Source organism: Prunus mume, linkage group LG7, assembly GCF_029339155.1.
Source record: "Prunus mume cultivar Tortuosa linkage group LG7, ASM2933915v1, whole genome shotgun sequence".
Classification (NCBI taxonomy): Eukaryota; Viridiplantae; Streptophyta; class Magnoliopsida; order Rosales; family Rosaceae; genus Prunus; species Prunus mume.
The window spans coordinates 4,041,817-4,063,770 of record NC_142704.1 but is presented as its reverse complement, the minus strand read 5'-3'; the positions used below and the strand labels follow the sequence as shown (position 1 = coordinate 4,063,770).

At 36.7% G+C, this 21,954-nt stretch overlaps 1 protein-coding gene, 1 long non-coding RNA gene and 1 pseudogene across 5 annotated transcripts; 2 read left to right on the top strand and 1 right to left on the bottom strand.

The window, feature by feature from the left end:
* Positions 1-205: 205 nt before the first annotated feature.
* Positions 206-1,556, top strand: LOC148915278 (uncharacterized; annotated as a pseudogene).
* Positions 1,557-2,982: 1,426 nt separating this feature from the next.
* Positions 2,983-4,641, top strand: LOC103343252 (uncharacterized). Of its 2 annotated transcripts, XR_514912.3 has the most exons (4): positions 2,983-3,431; positions 3,795-3,932; positions 4,010-4,116; positions 4,207-4,641. It is a non-coding gene; the product is annotated as an uncharacterized LOC103343252 (long non-coding RNA). The 2 variants fall into 2 exon arrangements; XR_016122024.1 differs by having other exon boundaries at positions 2,984-3,932.
* Positions 4,642-9,276: 4,635 nt separating this feature from the next.
* Positions 9,277-15,517, bottom strand: LOC103343251 (uncharacterized). Of its 3 annotated transcripts, XM_089041793.1 has the most exons (8): positions 15,427-15,517; positions 15,266-15,348; positions 13,033-13,077; positions 10,955-11,002; positions 10,444-10,488; positions 10,079-10,173; positions 9,781-9,845; positions 9,277-9,675 (listed from the first exon to the last, which is right to left on the bottom strand). In XM_089041793.1, the coding sequence occupies exons 2-8, from the start codon at positions 15,287-15,289 to the stop codon at positions 9,521-9,523; spliced, it is 477 nt and encodes a 158-aa protein (XP_088897919.1). In that variant the 5' UTR covers positions 15,290-15,348; positions 15,427-15,517; the 3' UTR covers positions 9,277-9,520. The 3 variants fall into 3 exon arrangements, with proteins under 3 accessions (XP_088897919.1, XP_088897917.1, XP_088897918.1); XM_089041791.1 differs by having other exon boundaries at positions 9,277-9,845; XM_089041792.1 differs by lacking the exon at positions 10,444-10,488 and having other exon boundaries at positions 9,277-9,845.
* Positions 15,518-21,954: the final 6,437 nt, after the last annotated feature.

The following is a 21,954-nucleotide window of genomic DNA, read 5'->3' as shown; positions in this document are numbered from 1 at the left end:
AGATCGTGTAGGATTCAACGGATCGTGGATCGGAGTCCCGGATACTCGGAACTCGCAAACCCTAAGTCATTATATGCTTTTAATTAATTAGTTCACAATCCTTAATAAAATTGTATGTGCTTACAAATATTCGTATATTTTATTAATTTGTATGTGTATTAATGGATTTGTGCAGATGTCAGACCTGATTACATGTCATAGGTCGATGACAATTGCATCGAGTTCGAGCCCCACCACCAGACGCCTCGAGCGCAGACCGATGGACCACGGGGTCCTGTGAGCCCGCTTCATCGGGCTACAATGGCGCGCTGTTAGCACTAGGCGGCGTTTTCGCCCGCCAAAGACCACCGACACCACATTGATCGATGCATCGGGTCACACTGTATAGATTTCCTTCAACTCCAGCTTCTTTTTTTTTTCTTTTTTTTTTCTTTTTTTGTTATTGTTATTGTTATTGTATTTGTGTGTCTATTTTATAGTTAAATTTGCAGCCAAGAAGAACACCCGAGGGCCGTGTCGGCAGTTGAAGACGGCGAAGGTCACCCGGGTGACCAATAGTAGTATCAACATCGGATACGACGAGCGACATCGGGCTGCACCGACGGCGGAGTTGCATAGCTCCTTGGCCCACGACATTGGTCACGTCGTGCGGACCCATTGCCCGATGCAATGGAAGTCTTGGAAGGTCATGCCGACGAGTGAAGGTGGAGGTGCGCAGCCAGTTGTCGGTATGTATCCTACCTTTAATTCTATTTCTTTCAAACGCGGCCAGTTGTCGGTATGTAATTAAATTGCAAACGAGTCGTTAGCGTACATCAACAGACTCTTCTCTGATAGGTACAAGCAGTGGAAGAGCGACTTGCATCACCATTTTGAGGCTTTTGATGATATGGAAGTCGCTCTTCAGGAGGGTTGCTCGAAGGAGCTGGAGGGGCGGGAAGATAGTTGGGCGTGGCTCTGCGCTCATTTTCAGGCGCCCGATTTTGTGGTAATTTGTAATATGAATTTCAAATTTATTATATATTTCTTGTTTATGTTTATTTAATTTTTTATATTTCATTTCAATTTCAACGAATACGTTTTATTTTTTGTATAATAGAATAAAGCCAAAGTCAATAAAGGCAATAGGAAGAAGAAGACTCTTCTCCACCATTCAGGTTCCAGGCCCTTCTCATATAGGATGGATGCACGGCGCCGGGTAATAATAAAATAATTTTAATTTTTACTATGTCATTATTCTTAATTTATTTTTTTCATACTAATATTTTTCTTCTCTTGTTCAATTTAGGGGGGTCCAAATTCCCAGAGATCGACGTCTTTGGCGACGTTTATGTTCGACCTGGGAATGAGTTGGACGAGTCCCTTCATGTAAGTATTATTTAATTTAATTCTTATGTTACGCATTCAAGTTTAAAGGTTATTATATGAATGTTTTAATTTATATTTTATGTTGTGTTAAATAGACAACGATGGTGGAAAGGAGCCAGTTGGTTCTTCAGGATTCCACCTCCCAGCTTCCTCCCGATCCTCCACAGGATGCGGGTTCCAGATCTTGACGGAGACGTTGGATCGACTCTGAGAAGCCGGGGACATATTGTCGAGGATAGGGAATGTCCGCAGAGGGAATCCAGACTCGTCCATCGCAGCCAAATCAGACCGCTGATCGCATGTGGCCACTTAGAGTTAGATGTCGGTGATTTTGCAGTCCCTCGCATACCTCGCATTCCAGCCCCGCAATTTTATACGCCGACCTCCGAGCCCGCCCACCCAGAGCATCCCCACTGCACTCACGGCCCGCCTGCACCTCCGAGCCGCATGCACCAGACAACAATGTAGATTTTGCAACATTATTTGAGTAGTTTTTTATTTTCATAATTATTTTAAAAAAATTTATCTTGTAGTATACATTTATTTTATTTTATATAATAAATGTATTCTTTACAATTCATTTATTTTTTGCAATTTCATTTTCTTACCAAAAAAAAAACCAAATTCATTTTTTTACAAAATTAAAAAAAAAACTTAATATTAAATTTATATAATATAAATTACTTTTGCGCGACGAAACGTTTCTCGTTGCGCAAAGTCACATTTTACAAAATATAAAAACTTAAAAAAAACTTAAATACATGTAATTTAATCTTATGCAACGAAATGTTTCGTTGCGCAAAAATTCTATGCACGAAGAACTTTATTTCGTCGCAAGAATATTTTTCGTCAAGACATCGCTGGCGCGACGAAGAACTCTTCGTAGCAATATTTGCGGCACAAATTGCGCGACGAACAGTTGTGTCGTCCCTAAGCCTTTTGTGCAATGAAGGTTAACCGTCGCACAGTTTTGCGCGACAAATGAAAAAAATGGGTCTCGCAGAGTCTTTCTTCACGCTCTTTGCGTGATAGATTGTGCGCGACGAATTTTCTAGTGCGCAAACTGTAAAATGTAGTAGTGTTACAAGAGGGTAATGATCCAATCCTTGTATTTTGTTTTTATCAAAAGGTTACTTTAGTCAAACAGATAAGATCAACACATCACTACACTCTACTTTTGTTTTCATGAGAATGATGGAGGACTTGTTCAGGTACTTCCAAGTAGGTTTCCTAAAACATCACTGCCTTGAGTGTTGTCGAATCATCCGGGATCGATGGTTGTAGCAACATGCAGTTTTGGGGTGTGGGCTTTTGCAAAAGGGATGCTTTTATGTCAAGAGAACAGAGAGAGATTTTCTAAATTGGAAGATCATGAATCCAAGGTCGAGTAGCATGAAATGGCTGAGAAATGAGTTAGAAGCACTTGTATGTTAAGTTGCGTGACATTAAGTTATAAGAAAAATTAGGTATTAGACATACAATGTTTACTAATTAGGATTTGAGACATAGAGTATTTTTGTTTGGGTTTTAATACCTATAAATCAAATTCTGTTTTGGATATGCCTAAAGGGGAGGCCGAACAAATTTGGACCTGTCTAAATTATAAATGTAAAATACAATTTTACCCTAAACAGATCTCAGCCCCTCTCTCTCTCTCTCTCTCTCCTCTTCCTTATTCACTCCATCGACGACGACGCCCTCCCTCTCATCTTCCTTCGCTCCATCAACGACTTGACTATGCCCTCTCTTCAATCCAAACGGCATAGGTCATGTCGTTTGGTGCTCGTCTTCTGTTCAACAAGAAAGAAGTGGAAGCAAAGGGAGTCACTGGACCTTTTCCTAGCCCGCCATTTTTTGAAGTTGAGAAGCTAGGGCATCGATTTTTGAGCTTGACAAGCCATGGAGTAGACGATGTGGAGCCATTTACCGCTATTGGCTAGGTCCAATTCGAAAGTTCGGTTGAGTACATTCTTCGGGCTCTTTGGAGGACCCGAAAAACTGGTCTCGACCCGGCCAACTGAGACAATATGCTCTAGCTCCAGAACGAATCAGACCTCAACCCGGTACACTTCTCTCACTCCCACTTTTACTCTCTTGTGTTTTGAATTTTGAATTTCTATGAATTTAGAACTTTTTATTGGGAATTTGTTGCTGAATTTCATTTGAAGGGATTTGTAAATCATGGTGGCAATTGTTTTATCATGTAATCATGGTGGTTGTGGGGTTACTGGGTCTCACCGTTAATGTATGGACAAAATGCTATTACTGTGAATGAATTTCTTGGAAAGAATTGGAGACATGTAATCATCTATTTCTCTCAAAGTTTGTGTAGCTCCATTAAAAGAAAATTGATACAAGGTAGAATGATTGTGATCCATGATTATGTGGAGATATCTCTATGTTATGGGTTCCACCTAATTCTACAGAATCCTTGGGAGTTTTGATCCTGAAGTCTCATGGAATTTTCCCAGAAGCACGATGGTATTGGATTGGAGTAGCGGCTTTAATTGGATATATTTTTCTATTCAATCTACTTCTTACTTTGGCTCTGCAGTATCTTGATCGTAAGTTTCATGATTCATATGTTCTTTGTGCTTTCAGTCTTGGACTTGTTCATCTAAAAACTGGATTAATGTTGCAGCATTTGGTGATCTCAGACAATACTATCCAAAGAAGGAATGGCTGAAAGAAAAGCTAGCACAATTGGAGAGTTCATTGAGCTATTGCCAAGAGGAAAGAGCTCTTCTGGTAGGTCATTCAATTCAGTTCCTACATGTGTTTCTGTTTTAAATTCCCTGTTGAATTCAAGCATTGTTGATGTACAATAACTCAATGCAGAAATTACTGAAGGTCAAAGAAGTTTATCGTTATCTGAAAGAGGGGGAAGAACTGATGAAGCTAATGGGAAAAGGAAGCGTGGAATGGTTCTTCTTTTTCAACTGCATTCCCTTGCTTTCAATGAGATCAGATATGCAATAAATATGCCACAGGTAACTTTCGACGTTAAATTAGAAGTACCTCAACAATAATGGCTATACTATTTCTTTTTTTTAAAATTAGCATTTTGTAGCCATTAATTTTTTTAAAAAGCAATAGTATAGCCGCACGACTGTTGACGCTTTTCTAGACGTGTTGCATTGTAGTTTTGCATACACTAGATTGCAGTTTTACACACTGCATTACAGTTTCCATTTAATTACAATTGGCTAAATTGTTTTATCATTGGATATTGGTATGATTTTTGAAGTTAATGGAAATTATACAATTGTGTCATCAATGGATATGTATTTTGACTTTGTTTAGTTGCTTGTTTTCATGATGGTTTTGCTTTTTGGTTTGTTAGTGTGGTTGCAACTTGATCAGAAATTGCAATGCAGAAAATGGAAACTGCAATGCAAAAAACGAAAACTGCAATGTAGTTTATGTTTCCATTTTAGTACTTTTAACAGGACCCGATCCAAATTCCACTTTTGAATCCAAACCAAACCCTGTGCATGTCCGACACCTATAGGGTGCCGACACAAATGACCGAAATGCCCTTCTAACTAAAATCCAATTTTATTTCAAGTTTGACTTCTCCCGAAAATTTGGCAAAGTCTCCCCTGTAATTGATCATTTCCCAAAATTTTCACCTGTACTAAAGCAATATATATGTTTCCCAACTTTTCAGCATGCGTCAACATAGTATTCTAGCAACTCAACATCAAAACGAAGTGGACTTAGGCCTTACAACAATCCTAGGGCAATATCATAGTAACTAATTCCACAATATACAATAAAACCATTTGATTACAAAAGAAATCCTACACAAGGAGGGGATGGAGTGGAGTGTAGAGTCTGCCCTGTGGTGGCCCTTTAGTACACTCCTATTGCCTGGGGGAGCAAAACATTGAAAAATGTGAGTGGACAAAAAATAAAGTTTAAGAAAATAGAATATGAACGTACTAACCCTACTGTAAAAACATTTAGAAAATTTTAATCAAATTGCATATTATACTCGTACAGAAATCCAACATGCATATTTATATTTATATAATAATTCACACACTTACAGAAATCATCGATTAATTTAAATATTGAAAAATAAAGATTTCTCTACCACCTATGTATACCCATTATATTTCTTTCAATTCCTTAATTTCCGTCAATTCCCACATTTATCCGTCAATTCCTCGTGCCACGTTTGTGACACGTCCTAGCAGGTCTCAATAACACAAGGTCAATCCGAGCCGCAATCGTCGCAGGATTCAGGAGACATTTAGTCAACTTGATTTGCATTCCTCGTTCCACACGGTCCGGGTACCCCTAAGACTCATGGGGCAAATGTCAAACGCACTAACATAACCCGGGCAACAGTTTATTTCGAAGGCAACATATTATTCGAGGCATCATTTAATCCGAAGGCAACATTGGGTACCTATGGTGGTTTTTAAAATAAATAAATTTTCTGGAAAAGATTAAAAGTTATAAAACTATTTCTTAATCATCTTTAAATCCTATTGCCATTCTTGGAAAAACTACAATTTATTTCTCATCGAGCCATTTACTCCGGTAATCACCTCATTTCCTACTTTCCAAGCATTTTTCATTTCCAACATAGCAGCATATAAATAACAATATTTAAACCCAATTAATCATGCTTGGAAAGCCATAATCAATAATAACTTATTCAAGATCAAATAACGAAACTTAATTGCATAAAATCATTTATAAAACAAAAGTCAATTCACTGAGCGTCCAAGCTCGCTTGACCCTTTGACGGTCCCTCCTGCGGTTCAACTGGTGCTTGAGTACCTATTTAAACCATTACAAATTTAATTACTAGAACGGTTTGAAAAAGACCCGAGACACAATAAGCGATAAATTTCCATATTAGCCAATCCGGGACCCCATGGGGTCCACGACCTCCAACTATCAATCCAAGAGTTCCTCTAGGTTCCCCACATTTAAATAACTATGTCCTGCAAGTTTGGTTTGAATCGGACGGTTGGATTGATCACGATCGTATGATCGGACAATTACGATATATTTAAACCTAGGATCCGCGATTTTGGAGTATCCCGGGGTCAGATTCACGATCCGTCGAATCCTATATGATCCTAGAAACACAAGGTACAACATATGTGAATTTGAGTTCGATCCAACAGTCCGAACATATTGAACCCGAAAATCACAAATAGGCGAAATCTGAATTGGAATCTAAACACACCTACGCCGAGACAATCGAGGATCGACCGGGACACAATGCCTCTCTTACAGCTCCCACGCTCGTGGGTGTTGGTGTCCAAAGCGATACCGCTTGTCAATATATTAGTCTTCTTGTTTCAGTGCAGTAAAGGTCGTTGCAATAAATTTAGTATGTGTTATGTTTCGTTGGTGTTTTTGGTTTAGTGACTTTGAGTCTCCTCATACCCGAAAAGAAAAAATAGGTACTTTTTCGTTTTTAGTTTATGGTTGCTTATGTTAGAGATAGTTCAGTGAATTTCTAGACATGTGTTGCATAGCAGTTTTGCCCTTCGATTGCAGTTTACACACTGCATCGCAGTTTCCATTTAATTACAATTTGCTAAATTGTTTTATCATTTGATATTGGTATGATTTTTGAAGTTAATGGAAATTATACAATTGTGTCATCAATGGATGTGTCTTTTTGACTTTGTTTAGTTGCTTGTTTTCATAATGGCTTTGATTTTTGGTTTTTTTTTTGTTAGTGTGGTTGCAACTTGATCAGAACTCGCAATGCAGAAAACGGAAATTGCATTGCAGTTTTCATTTTAGTACTTTCATCATGGTTTTGCATTTTGGTTCCTCTCTTATTAATATGTTTATTTTTTTCCCATACTTTGAAGTGCAGTTTTTTTTTCTGTAAAATTAGTTTGTGCTTTTGTTGTCGTTGTCGTTTTTTTTTTTTTGGTAGTTTGTGGTTTGTAGTTTTTTTTTTGTTTTTTTGTTTTTTGTTTTTTTGTTTTAAAATCCCACTTAAATATGCGAAATTTTGGTTTTTCTAGAAATTGCAGTGCGTTTTTCGATCTTCTTCTTATGTTGCAGTATTCATGTTTTGATGTGAAGCTCAGATGTTCTGTTCTTGAGGTATGTATATTCTTGATTAAATTGTATTTAAATTTTCTAGTTATTTATTGGTTTTTAAAAGTTGATTTTTCTAGTACTTTCATCATGGTTTGCCTTTTAGTTCCTCACTTATTAGTAGGTGTATCTCGGGATGTGGCTTACTAGGTGCTACATTGCAGTTTCTAATCTGATTATGGTTGGAATTTAAAAAAGTTTTAAAAATTTAACCGTTTTATTTATTTAATTATTTTGGTTGTTTCATTTTATTTATTGTGGGGGTTATAAATATTTAATATTCAAGTTTTATTTCTGGTTGGTGAATGCCTTAATTTTTTGGTTGGTGAACTTTTATGGTTGGTGAAGGTTACATGTTTTTGGATGCCTATAAAAGGCCACTCCTCCCTCACATTTGACAGACACACAATACACTATCAGAATATCACATACACATTCTAATTCTCTCCTTTTATACTTTTACATATATTCTCTACTTTATATTATTATTATTTTGGGCAACGGTTATGTGACTTGGATACTTATATATGTCTATGAACGTGCTCATAGCGGATCTTGAGTTTGTGTACAAAGGGTCGTATCTTGGAGTCTTGTAGACCGTCAGTACCTGCACGTAGGGAGGCTATAAAGGCTTTAGGACAGCGTCTCGACGTGGTTCACAACTCACCTGCTTACTTATTATTTATTTTCCTTTTACTTACCTATTATTTTGTTTTCTTCAATTTCATTATACCTTCAAAGCTTTTCAATTTGTTTATATGTTATTTATAATATAAATATATTTGTATATGGCTTTACGGAAAGAGGAAAACTATTATTTTTTATAACAATTATATGATTTTATTGGTTTTGGCTATTTTTACTAGCTGTTGGTATGAATTTTTTGGTTTTCATTTTTTGTTTTTGTTTGCAATTTCTGTTTTTGTTTTTGTTTCCATTATTGATATCTACACTATTTTGTTTTGTATAACTCTAGAGCTAAGCATGTGGGATTTGGTACAAAATTTTGCATGTATCGATGTTGAAAAAATTAACTAATCCATAACATATGTAAAATAAAATATTATTTCATAAAACATATCACATTATTTCATAAAACTCTGTACTTGTATTGTAACCGTATTTCATGCTCTCTGTCTGTAGCTTGTATTGTAACTGTACCTTTTTTTTTTCTTTGGGGAACATGGCCCACTTGTGAATATTCAACTGAGTTGATTGAATTAAAACCCAACCGTTGGTAACTTTATAGCCATTGTGGCTACTAACGGTGGGCGCGATATGGTTTGATCTGGTTTTCATCTCAAAACAGAACCGAAATTAGTACTATTTAATCGGTTCAGTTCAAGTTTATAACTATTATTTTTTATAACAGTCTAAAGCCCTTGTATGTTAAAGTTGTTTTCTTCCAGTATTGCTAGCTTTAATTGTTACGCCTCGGAACTGGGGGTTGGTGAAAACCCCGCGCCCGGTGCACTAAAATAAAATAAAAAGAAGTGCCAAAATTTTAATCAATTTAAAATATAAAAAACAAAACAAAAATGTCAAATCCATAAATCCCATGTAAGCAACTAATGGTGAGATAGGAGGGAAATGCTAACGATGGATCATATTGTAACAAATTTAAAAACCGGGATATGTAATTATAAAAAATTTAGAAGATAGAGACTAACATATCTTAAGAGTATAATCGCATGGGACTAAACTGTCATTAATCCTAATTTTTTAAATTAATTTTTTAACATTAGTTTGGCAGAATGAACAATATTAGCTAACATAGTAAAACATATGGATTAAATTAGCCAAATTGAAAACACTGAGACAAAATTGACCAAATGAGTAACACATGCACCATTTTGACATTTAAGCCTTCTCCAAATTTGATGAATTATGATATCTTAATAATTCAAAGAAAAAAAAAAGGATATCTTAATAATATTGATGCTAGAAGTGGGTATATAAATTTTAAAAAAGAAAAAGAAAAAGGATATCTTAATCCAGCACCACACAAGTCTAAACCATAGACACTGTCGAACAACGTAACATGTACCATGATACAAGTACTTCCAGTTCATTCCTTAGCCATTTCACTCTCAATCCATTCGCGCTTGGCTTCAGGATCTTTCAATTTACAAAACATCTCTCTCTTCTTTTTACTTGAAAGCAACCCTTTGGCAAACCACATCTTCTTGTGATTCTTGTCCTTTGCCCTCTTGTACTCATCATCTGTCATCTTTTCCTCATCATACATCTTTTCCTCACCATCAAAATTAAAAATTTCTAGTCGAAGTTCGGACTTCATCTTAATAAATGATGTTTCAGGAAACATACTTGGATGTACTGTAACAAATCCTCCATTATTCTCATCTTTCCTCCTTTTCTTCATCCCAGATGGACTTTACGTACATTGAGGAGCAAGTACAGCAGATGAGAAAAATTCAACAATAGGGTCAGTTTAGTAACTTGCTATATCATTCATCCATTTATCACAAAGATAGAAATAAAAAGATATAGAAAGATCACATCTTGACTTCAACAACAGTCAAAAACCTTCATGGGCACCAAAATATGACTCCATTCACAAATACACAAATTCACACAGAAGTAGGGTAACCAAGAGAAGAATTACTTGTAGACATTTTCAAGTCTCTTTTTCAAGTGTTTGATAGAAGCACCGGAAACCTCATCTACCCTTTTCCCTTTTAGATAGCAATGGAACGTTGGCTGCAGCAAAATGCACACATCAGTAGAGTAATATTCCATTTTAAGATAAAAACAGGGCTGAAATATATTCACACAGCTTGAACAAAACGCTTAGCCCCCATTTTCCCAGATAAGCATAGGCTGTTTATACTTTTCTAAATTACTAATTAGGATATGGTAAGAGCTACAAGCCAAATTTAGAAAGAAAAGGTCAAACACATGAGAAATTACAACACTGAACTAAGTGCAGACATTTACATTCAAACAAAATAGAAGGATCAAATCATTTACCGTCTTGTGAATTCCCAACTTGTCCAATCTGGATCCAACGATATTCTATAGATATAATAAATGTCAGAACTACTAGTTTAGAGGCATAACAAGAAATAATATGATGACTATTCTATATGCAGCTGCATGGCGCATCATAATTAGAGTACGGAAAAAATTACTGCATGAGCAAGCATTAATGCATAGCCAATGAAAAAATACATAAATTTTATCAGGTGCACGATTAAGTCATCTTTTACCCAGAACAAACTGATTAGAGCAGACAAGCATGGGATAAAACCCACTATGCCTCAGAACTCGAAAAGACAATTTTGATTACTTCTCAGTATTAAGGACTATCAAATATATTCACCAGCAATTTATCTATTGTTTTTACAAAAGTATAGGAAACATCTTCCTTGGAATCCCAAACAATTTTAAGATGAAAGGTGAAGTGGTGATGTATTGATCTTATCTGTTTGATTTAAGTAACCTTCCGATAAAAACATAATAGAAGGATCGAATCATTTACCTCTTTGTAATAAAATCCACGCAAGTCAATAGGGCATCCAGGGCCATTCTATAGAAAATAAACAATGTCAGGTCTACTAATTTAGTGGCACAACAAAATATAATATCATGATTCCTCTGTGAGTAACTGCACGTCGGATCATAATTAGAGTACGGAAAACAAATTAATGCATGACAATTTTTTTTCTGAATAGAAACGATATATAGAAAAGGTGATAAGGCATCCACAGCCAGGCAAAACAAAACACAAAAGCAGCCTAAAAAAAGCCAAAAGAAAATAAACAGCAAAGAAGAGAAGAGAGGCAACGTGAGAAGTAAACACCCTTACTTCACAGCCGCCACTAATCCAACATAATGACAGAAGGGTTATAATCCTTAAAAACTGGGGTAACTGAAGCCCAAAGAGCAGCGCAATATCTAGCCTTCTTCAAGATTTCCTCGACACCCTCTTCCTGATAATCATAAAAAATTCTTCTGTTGCGTTCCAGCCAAATAAACCAAAAACCAGCATACACCAAGCACTCCCATAAAGTTGTGGCTTTCTTCCCCCTACCCAAAGCCTCAAACTTAGTACATAGGAAATCAAAACAGTCTTTAGGGATAACTCAGCTGGACTCCCTAAATAAACTCCACCAGACTTGTAAGGAAAAAGGACAATGAAGAAACACATGATCCATGCTTTCCAAATGAGATTTACACAAAACACATCACTGAGGAGAAAGATAGAAGGAAGGCCTTCTCCTTTGGATTTGATCACAAGTATTAAGCTTCCCAAGTGCCAGGAGACATACGTGAAATTTAATTTTTGGGGGAACCTTTGACTTCCAAATCTGGGGCAAGAACGATGAAAGTGGCCTGCTGCCACTGTTAAGCAGAAAAAAATTGTAGGATTTGCAAGAAAACAACCCCGTCTTATCGAGCTTCCAGCTCCTACGGTCATCACGGTTTTGAAACAAACGCACCCTTTCCAGAATACGCAGCAACCTAGACAGCTCATCCACCTCCACACCGTTAAGATTTCTCCTGAAGCTGAAATTTCAATTATAAAGGTGGACATAAGAATCCTCAAAACTAGAAACGCAGCCAAAATCATTGCTAGAAAGCGCATACAGTCTAGGAAAAAGAATCTTCAAAGCACCCACAACCAGCCACAAGTCCTCCCAGAACAACACCAAATTCCCCTTATGTGCCCACAACCAGATCACAACACTGTAAAAAGACAGGATAACCCAAAGAGATATCCTTCCAGGGATTACACAAGTACCTCTTCCCGGGTGAACTGCATCCCATCTATTCTCAACCGAATAATATTTACTCCTGATCACCTTGTGCCAAAAGGAATTACGCTCTTCCAGGTACCTCCAAAGCCATTTAGCGAGCAAGGCTTCGTTTTTCGCTAATGAAAAAGACATTTGTTTTATCATGTACCCGATTAAGTTATCTTTCACTCAGAACAAAAAGCTCAAACAAGAAGACAAGCATAGGATAAAACCCTCTGTCTTGTTGCAACTGTTCAGGGAAACTCGAAGAAGAAAATTTAATTTCTTCTCAGTATCACGGACTGTCAAAATCTATTCACCAACAATACTTCCCAACCATATTCTACGCATCCAGTCAAGATGCAAGGTGAAGTGTAGTATAGACAAAAAAAAATTTGGAATGTAAAAGGTCTAAAATAGTTAGCACTTCAGATTTGTCAGGATTTGTGGGATTACATTTGTATTGTTGTATACGGGGACCTCTTGTCTATGGTGATGTATTCATGATATCAGTTTGATTAAAGTAACTTCCTCTACATCGTATCAATCAAAGAAAACATTTTTTTTTCCAAAGACAATGAACTAGTTCACAAAACACAATTTTGATTACTTCTCAGTATCATGGACTGTCAAATTTATTCACCAACAATATTTCTACTGTTATTACAAAAGAAAAGGCAACATCTTCCCCTGAATCCCAACCAATTTAAGATGAAAAGTGAAATGTAGAAGAGTATAAACCATAGTGATGTATTGATCTTATCTGTTTGATTAAAGTAACCTTCTGATAAAAACAAAATAGAAGGAATGGATCATATACCATCTTGTAAGGATCTTCCGATATGTCCAATGAGTTAGGGCCATTCTGTAGATACAATAAACAACGTCAAGCCTACTAATTTAGAGGCACAACAACATATAATATCATGATTCTTCTATGAGGAGCTGCATGTCAGATCATAATTAGAGTATGGGAAAAAAAATAATGCATGACATGAGCAAGCAAATAATGCATAGCTAATGAAAAAGACATTTGTTTTATCTTGCACCCGATTAAGTTATCTCTCACCCAGAAAAAACATGATGTAGGAAAATATGGGAAGATAGGAAGAAATGAGAGATCCGGACTCACTGTGGCCTTTGGTATCACACCACAGGTTTCCAGTTGAGAAATTAGATAAATTCCGGCATCACACCGGAGGTGCCTTGGAATCACTCCACGACAAACTGTGCCTCACACACAATAAAAAATTCATATGAACTTTTTTTTTTCTTTCACTAACTCTGATTTTATGCTTACAAAGTAGCCCCTTTTATAGGTTAATTGGTACATCAATGTTGAAAGATCCACATTAACACACTTGGGAATTATAAAGACATAATTATTACACCTAATACATTAATCGTGTCCCATAGGGAGACTCAAAGACAGTAAACCTTATAAAATTGCATTTATTACATAGGAAACTAGAAAGATTCCCATTTACTAAACTTGAACATTGCTCCTACATCATTCTCCCTTCGTTGCAGAAAACTCGACCTCGAGTTTGACATGTTGAGGTAGAATATTCTTAAGTTGGTTGCCAACGTGACCATCTGCCTCTAGTACACAGGATCTCTCACCATGTAAGAACATGGTGGAGGATGCTCTGATACCAAACTGATGGAGAACAGTAAGGCCCTATTTGGTTCACGGAATGGATTTGAAGGGAAATCACTCCCCATGTCATTTCCCAAGAAATGGAAATGAAAGATTCATTTCCCACATTTGGTAATGTTGGGAAAGTAACTGAGAGATTTCACTTTGTTTCCTTTCCCATGTTTGTTTTAAGTAGGAATGGAAAACAAAGTTCGTATAATTTTCCAATTACACTCGTATTAAATCAAATAAAAAAAGAAAGCATTTAATGATACGTTGTAATTATAAATTGTTCATATGGACAAAATAGTCATGAAAATTGTGCATTGAATGTTGGCTCATTTTCCCAAACTTTCCCATGAAGAGGGAAAACAAAACCCAAGTTAAGAGGAGGGCTTCACTTTCCCCCCTACTTTCCCATGTGCCAGGCAACCATTTCCCATGCCTAGACTTACCAAACATGGGAAAGCAATTGAATTCTCATTCCCAAGCCTCCTTTCCCATGAACCAAACGAGACCTAAGGGAAGATAGGAAGAAATGAGAGATCCGGACTCACTCTGGCCTTTGTCATCGCACCAAAGGTTTCATGTTGAGAAATTAGATAAATTCCATCATCACACTGAAGGTGCCTTGGAGTCACTCCAAGACAACATGTGCCTCACACACAAGCAGAAATTCACAAGAACTTTTTTTTTCTTTCACTGACTCTGGTTTTATGCTCACAACGTAGCCCCTTTTCTTTCACTATACATTTTTATATCATTTCAACTGTTCAGGGAAACTCAAAGAAGAAAATTTAATTTCTTCTCAGTATCATGGATTGTCAAAATCTATTCACCAACAATATTTCCCAACCATATTCTAATGCATCTAGTCAAGATGCAAGGTGAAGTGTAGTACACACTAAACAATATTTGGAATGTAAAAGGTCTAAAATTGTCAGGATTTGTGGGACTATATTTGTAATGTTGTAAGGACTTCTTGTCTATAGTGATGTATTCATACCATCAGTTTGATTAAAGTAACTTCCTCTATATGTGATCAACCAAAGAAAATATTTTATTCAAAGACAATGAACTATTTCACAAAACCAAACATCACACCCACGCACAAGAAAAACAAAACAAGATTTAATTGTCAACAAAACCTTTTCACATGCATTGTTCAAGCATATCAATGATCTTATATGGGTAAACAGATACCAAGATTAGATTAATGATTTTCACATCTTGTACAATTGTTTTCCTTAAACTTATGCAGTAATCTTTTAATCATTAAATCCATATTTCAGGTTCCAAGCCAAACTTAGGCCTCAGCCCAAACAATCTGATTTAAAGGAGAGAACAATGTTAGGAGTAAGAAAGTTGTCAAACTACTGTTTCCAATAAACCATAAACCACTTCAAAAAGTTACCTTATCCATGTAAACCTTATACATTTTTATGTGTTGGAATTGCTCACACAACTCATCAAGGATTGGAGTTATCCACTTACGGGCTGCACAAGAAGAGAGCAATTTATTGCAAATCACTTGATTGATGAAAGAAAATTCATTGATTAGAAGTTAGAACTTACTAGCCCGGCACCCGGGTGCTGTGTAGTAGAAAACCGCAGACAACCTAGCATCTATGCCAAGGAATTAAAAAAATTAAAAATTAAAATAAACAACAAAACTTAATTTCCTATTTTGAATATTTGTAAAATTTAGAAGGGATGAGGTTAGGTTTGAGGGTGGTAAAGAAATGACTCTGGCATATCGTCTCTGTTGCAGAAATTGAAGGTTTGGGGTGTGAATGGAATTATTGGAGAAGGGTTTGGAAGCGGAACGGATATCTTTAACTGAAGTTAGGTTTTGGATGTGTTTTTGGTGAAGATGATGAAGAAGACCTGCTGCACACGGGTTGTTGCGATTGCCAAGCAACTGTCATTCCTCGCCACTGCCTCAGCTTCTTTTCGGTTGTTTAATGTAAGGGGTGGATACCGAAACCCGACCGAACCGCTGACCAACCGAACCGACCGCTTGGTGGTTTGTGGTTTGGTTGGGTTTTTATAATAAAAATCTATGAACCGTAAATCGAACGGTAAGAACTCGGTATTTTTGAAAACCGCAAAACGGGACCATGAACATTTTAAATTATATTATTTAAAATAAATTTTAACATGGCAACTAGATTCGCCCATTTTTGAGGGACCTGCTTCCAAATTTTTTTCATTTTTTTCCTCTCTGATTCAATCCGCTCTCTCCCAAACCAACCACGACTTCTTCTTTAAATGCTCTCTCTCTCTCTCTTTTGAATCTGAATCAATCTCGCTATCTCTTTCACCATTCTCTCTGTCACTCTTGACTGGAGCGAGTTTTCCTCAGATTTTTCTGATGAGGAACGAGTTAGGGCTTTAAGTACTAATATCTGTAATTTTTTCTCTCTTATATCGTCTCTGTTGCAGAAATTGAAGTATTACCCTGTGTGGGATGTGTGAATGGAATTATTGGAGAAGCACACTGGTTTGGTTTTTATGGATCTTGGTCTTTGTTGTGTCTCGCTACCCATTACTTGTAGCAGCTTTTGTTAGCGGAAATATTTGCTTTTTTCCTTGCATCATCTGGTTACTGAGTGTGGGATATCTAATGTTATATGCATGTAGATTGTGTGTTCGCTTGTATGGAGATGGTGTTTCTATCTACACCAGGCGGCAGGTATAGATCTCTCTCTCTCGTGTTATTTGAATATGTATGTTAAACCTTTTGTCTCTGCTGAAGTTAGGTTTTGGATGTGTTTTTGGTGAATGCTTGATGATGAAGAGTTATTTTTATTGGAGACCTGCTGCACAGTTGTGCGTGAGATAGTTGTTGCGATACTTTGAGTAATAATTTAAGTTTTATGATTATTTGTATTTTGGCCAACGCATTTTTGGTGACATGTAATTGATTTTGATCCGATGGTTTTCTTTCTTTTCTATATTAATCATAATTTGTATCAAATGTTTACTAACTGTTTTTCTTTCTTTATGCCCTGAATGAAACAACTCCTCGCAAATATGCAAATTGTGATTGAGATTACTCTCACAATTTTCTGTAATTATTAGTTTCTGTATTTTGAGATGTGTGGTGGATGATGATTTGCTGGTTTTATGGTTAAGTATTTGAATGATGAAAACTTTAGATGTGTTCTATGGTTGAAAGTCTCGCTGGGCCTCGCTTCAATTGTTGCTCTGGGCCTTCCTCAACTAATCGGCTACTCGGTTTCTCCGAAAATGGGCGTCCACTAGCATTTAGGCCTGGTTCGGCGTGCTTTTCGGTGAGCAGCCTGTTTAATGTTCGACAAACATTAGTTTACCCTAAACCCTAATCCCTAGTTTACCCCCTCGAGTTTTGGGGTATTTTCAATATGGACCACGATTACTGCCTGGAGGCGCAAAAATTTAAAAGTGTGAGTTGACAAAATAAAGTTTTGAAAAAATATAATATTAACATACTAAACCCACTGTCAAAATATTTAGAAAATTCAATTATATCATTGTTCTATATTCGTACAAAAGTTCAAGCATGCATATCTATATACATATAACTAATCATGCATTCAAACAAATCATTATAACAATTTGAAAATATTGTAAACAAATACTTCCTTTCCACCTAGGTATACCCATCATATATCCGTCAATTCCATGATTTTATTTTTATTTCCCATATTATATCGTCAATTCTAAGTATCACATAAGCGACACATTCTCGCAGGCCTCGGAAACACAAGTCACCCTAGCCACATTCCTTGCAAGACTCAGGGGACACTTGGTCAACCTGAGTCACATTCCTCGCTCCTCACGATCCGAATATCCCTAAGACTCGTGGAGCAACTGTCAAATGCGCGCTGACTCAATCGAAGACAACTAGGATGTCCGTGGACATCGAAAGCAATATTTTGGGTACCTATGTTGATTTAAAAGCCTTTCCTGGAAAAATTATAATTTTATTTCTCATTAAATCCTTAAATCCCGTTATCATTTCATTTCCTACCTTCCAAGCCAAGCCATTCACGTTTAAACATAAACAGAATTTAATAAAAATATTTGGATTCAAACTAATTGCTTGGAAAGCGAAACCATAAATAATTCATTCCATAGAAATAATAAAAATTTTACTGCATAAAATTTATTTATAAAACAAAAGTCCACTCACTTTGAGCGTCTCGAGCCAGCCTAACCCTTTCAATGGTCCTTCCTGCGAGTTCAATAAAGCCCTAGTACCTATTTAAGTAATTAAAACATTTAATCAATAAAATAACTCAACCACAATTATTTAATCAAAACCCTGACCCCCGACCTCAAAAGTGTGTGTATGTAACTTAAGAAAGTTCGTAGGCCCATTTTCAACATTTCTGACAAGCGGAATGGTCTGAAAAGATTTGAGATTTAATAAACGATTAAATTTCCATATTGGTCATTCCGGTCCCCGTGGGGTCCACGACCTCTGTTTACCAATCAGAGAGTTCCTATAGGTTCAACACACTTTACTAAACATGCCCTGCAAGTTTGGTTCGAATCAAACGGTCGGATCAAGTGCAATCGCATGATCGAATGGTTGTCGTTTATCTAAACTTTGAATTATTGAATCTGAATATCCAAGACTCCGATTCTCGATCCATGAATTTCTACACGATCCTAGAGGTGCCTAGATCAAAATATTTGAAAATGAAGTCGATTCAAAGGTCGGAACATATTGAACCCGGATAACGTCTAATATGCGATATCCGATCGACAAAAAAACGGTAATCAAAATGAAATCCGAGCATACCTTCGTGCTCAGAACGACGTGAGGATCATTTTAGGGCCAATGCCCAACCTTGACACCCCGTCGAAGTGCAGCCACACGTCCGCGGTGTGTAGAGAAATTCTTCGACGATCTGGAAACTCTAAACCGCCGGCCAATAATCATACTTACAGATCAAGCACATTAAGGAGAGTAACTTTATACCTTTACTCGAAGATCAATTCCACCGTTAAAGCCCTCGAACAAAGGATTTTGTCTCCTGAAAAACCTGGAAATTTTTGAGATTAGGTTTGATAATTCCTACTTGAAATTGGGTCGGGTCTTTGAGGGAAATTAAGGAGGGAAGGTAGGGGAGTGTTTGGGGTGTGATGGCACGACCTGGGGTGGCTGGAGTTGGAGGGAAACGAAGTCGAAAGTTGCTGTTTAAAACTAGCCTGTTTTGGGCTCAGGTTTGGCTTGAATTTTAGGTCTAATTCTCTTGGATTTGTGGCTGGAAATTGGCATAGATGTATAGAGAAGAGAGAGATGAAAAGTTTGCAAGTTGTGGCGCTAGAAATGGTGGCCGACGGTAGTATTCTCACCGTCCAAAATCTATCGCGAAACCTGGAGGGGAGAGGGCTGGATCGGGGGAAGAGAGAGGTTTCTGGTTTTTAAAATTGACTTCGCAAAAATTACGATTGTGCCACTGGACTTCTTTTGATCGTAACTTCTTCAATATGACTCCGATTTGAGCCCACTACATGTCTACGAACTCATCTCGACGTGCTCTACACAACAGTACAACTAGAATCCCAGATTCTTTCTAGAACAAAAAGTCAACTTTTAAACCATTAAAATATTCCTTGAATAAATTAATAATTAAATATTAATTTAGGATTACACTCTTCAAAACTAATTCCTATATAATCAGAAAATGAAAGTATCTCATTAGTTGTTTTCCCTTATAGCTTTCTCTCACATCAACTTTTAACAATAAGTGATTTTCTCATAGTTTACCATACAAGCTAAGCTTCTCAAAAATTTTAAAAAATCACTTATCACCTCAAATAAGCAATGCCAAACTGGCACTAAGAATTGAAATTATTAATTAAATGAGGATAATATGGTAAATTCACACTTTTTCAAAGAAAATCTTCTTCCATCTAGGAGAATACCCAGTATCGGGCCATCCATAGTAGTCATATCAATTTTAGTGAGCTATTCAGTAGCTCTTTTTGGCTAAGAAAAATTAGATAATGGATTATATTTTTATGGAACACAACTACCCATTATCTTTTTTAATTATAAAATAAATATATTTTTTTTTTAAAAAGCCTCTCGCAGGCACAAAAGCACGCATGAAGAGGCTAGTTCTTTTAAAACAAAACCTACCCAGTGACACAACCCTATTCCCCACCTCTCTCTCTCTCTCTCTCTCTCTCTCTCTCTATGCCACCACAACGATCAAACCAAAGCTGCAGAGAGCCGCCAAGCTTGTCTCTCTCTCTCTCTCTATGCCACCACAACGATCAAACCAAAGCTGCAGCAGAGCCGCCAAGCTTGTCTTGGAGGAAGTCGACGAGGATGCGAGCCTCTTCAAGGGTGAGGTCGGAGATTTCGGGGTCGAGCTTCTCGAACTTCTCATGGGCTACGCACGGCCGCGAGAGGGACGGGGTTGGGGGCTTCTCGATCTTATTATTTCAGCTTGCCTCTCTTTATATCAAAGATTTATGTTATTTGGTAGAACCAAAAATTAGATTTATGATGTTGCTAAAGAGGAGGCAGCCATTGTTGTGGCGTGGATTTGAGTTTTGGGTATGGGGTGGTGTTTGAGGTGGAGAGAGAGAGAGAGAGAGAGAGAGAGAGAGAGATAGATAGAGAGAAAAGGTTGGGAGGCCAAGGGTGATGTGGCTAGATAGGTTTTTGATGATCCTGGTTGTGGCTGTGGCAATGGAGACGATGGGGTGAAGCGGGGGTGGTAGTGGCAGTGGCAATGATGGTGATGGTGATGGTGCTGGCGGTGATGACGGTAGTAGTGATGGTGGGCCGGCGGTGGGTGGTGGTGGAGGTGGCGATGGCGGCAGCGGCGGCGGTTATGGTGATAGTCATGATAAGATGATGGTAGTATAAGTTGTGAAATCATATCTTGTGAATAAAAATACTATATGTCTATCAAAATCTCTAGGGGCAATCGATAGGCAAATCCCTTTTATAAAAAAATAAATAAATAGTATAGCTGCATGACTATAATCCGGATTTTAAAAAAAAAAATAGCAACAGTATACTCTTTAAATAGATACTACGTTCTTTTTCAAAATTATTTTTCCCCAATTTTTGTTTATCTATAAGAGTAGTATAGTATAGCCGCGCAACTATACTCATTTTAAATCTCCATTATTACTATTAGGCCATTATCGAGTTTCTATTGTCCCCTTTTGAGTTTTTACATTTCTAGAATTTAGCATTTTCACTTTTAATACTTGTATTGTACACGTACATATTTATTTTTCATGTTTAATACATTTAAAAAAAAAAACCAGATTTCCAATAATACACACAAAATTCATGTATTATACACCAAATTTTTGTATATTATTGATTGAAAATTAATATCTATAAAATATAAACTAATGCAACTAGAAAGATCCTTTTCTTTAAATTTTTGTTAATAAATAGTTAAGCCGTGAGGCTATTCGCCTTTTAGATATAATATATTAAAAGAGTATAGTTGCGCGACTATACCTTTTTTTATCTTAAAAAAGGGACGCCTAAGAGCATTTCCAACGCATCACTCCTGTAACGACCTAGTCCTTAATTAATATTTAATTATTAATTTATTCCAATAAAAGACCATTATACCCTTAGAATATTTTAATGATTTAAAAGTTGACTTTTTGACCGGGAAGGAATTTGGGAATTTCAGTTATACCTTGCGTAGAGCGCAGCGAGATGAGTCTGTAGACACGTAGTGGGCTCAAATCGGAGTTGTAACGAAGGAGTTACGATCAAAAGAAGTTCAATGGCATAACCGTGAATATTTCAAAGTTGAGTTCTTAAAATACAAATTTATAAATAAACCCAATCCTAGACATGAATTTATAAAAAAAACCAACACTGTTTAAAACATAGAAACACACCCAATATCAACCCAAAAATCAACAATTGTATATTTTTTTGGGTGTGTTTATAAATGGGTTTTGAGTGTGTTTAATAAATGTGTCTTGGGTGTGTATTTAAAATGGGTTTTTTTATAATTTCAGCCTCTATTTTGGGTGTATTAGTGAAACTCCCTTCTTAAAAACCTAGATTTCTCATATGTCGGCAACTCGACCAGCCGACTTTAGGAGAGGATTTCT

Coding starts and splice junctions, on each gene's coding strand:
- LOC103343251 (XM_089041791.1), bottom strand. CDS start 15,289: ATGTATAAGGTTTACATGGATAAG. Junction 10,489..10,954: donor GTGGATTTTATTACAAAGAG/GTAAATGATTCG, acceptor TTATATCTATAG/AATATCGTTGGATCCAGATT. Junction 10,174..10,443: donor AGTTGGGAATTCACAAGACG/GTAAATGATTTG, acceptor ATTTTGCTGCAG/CCAACGTTCCATTGCTATCT.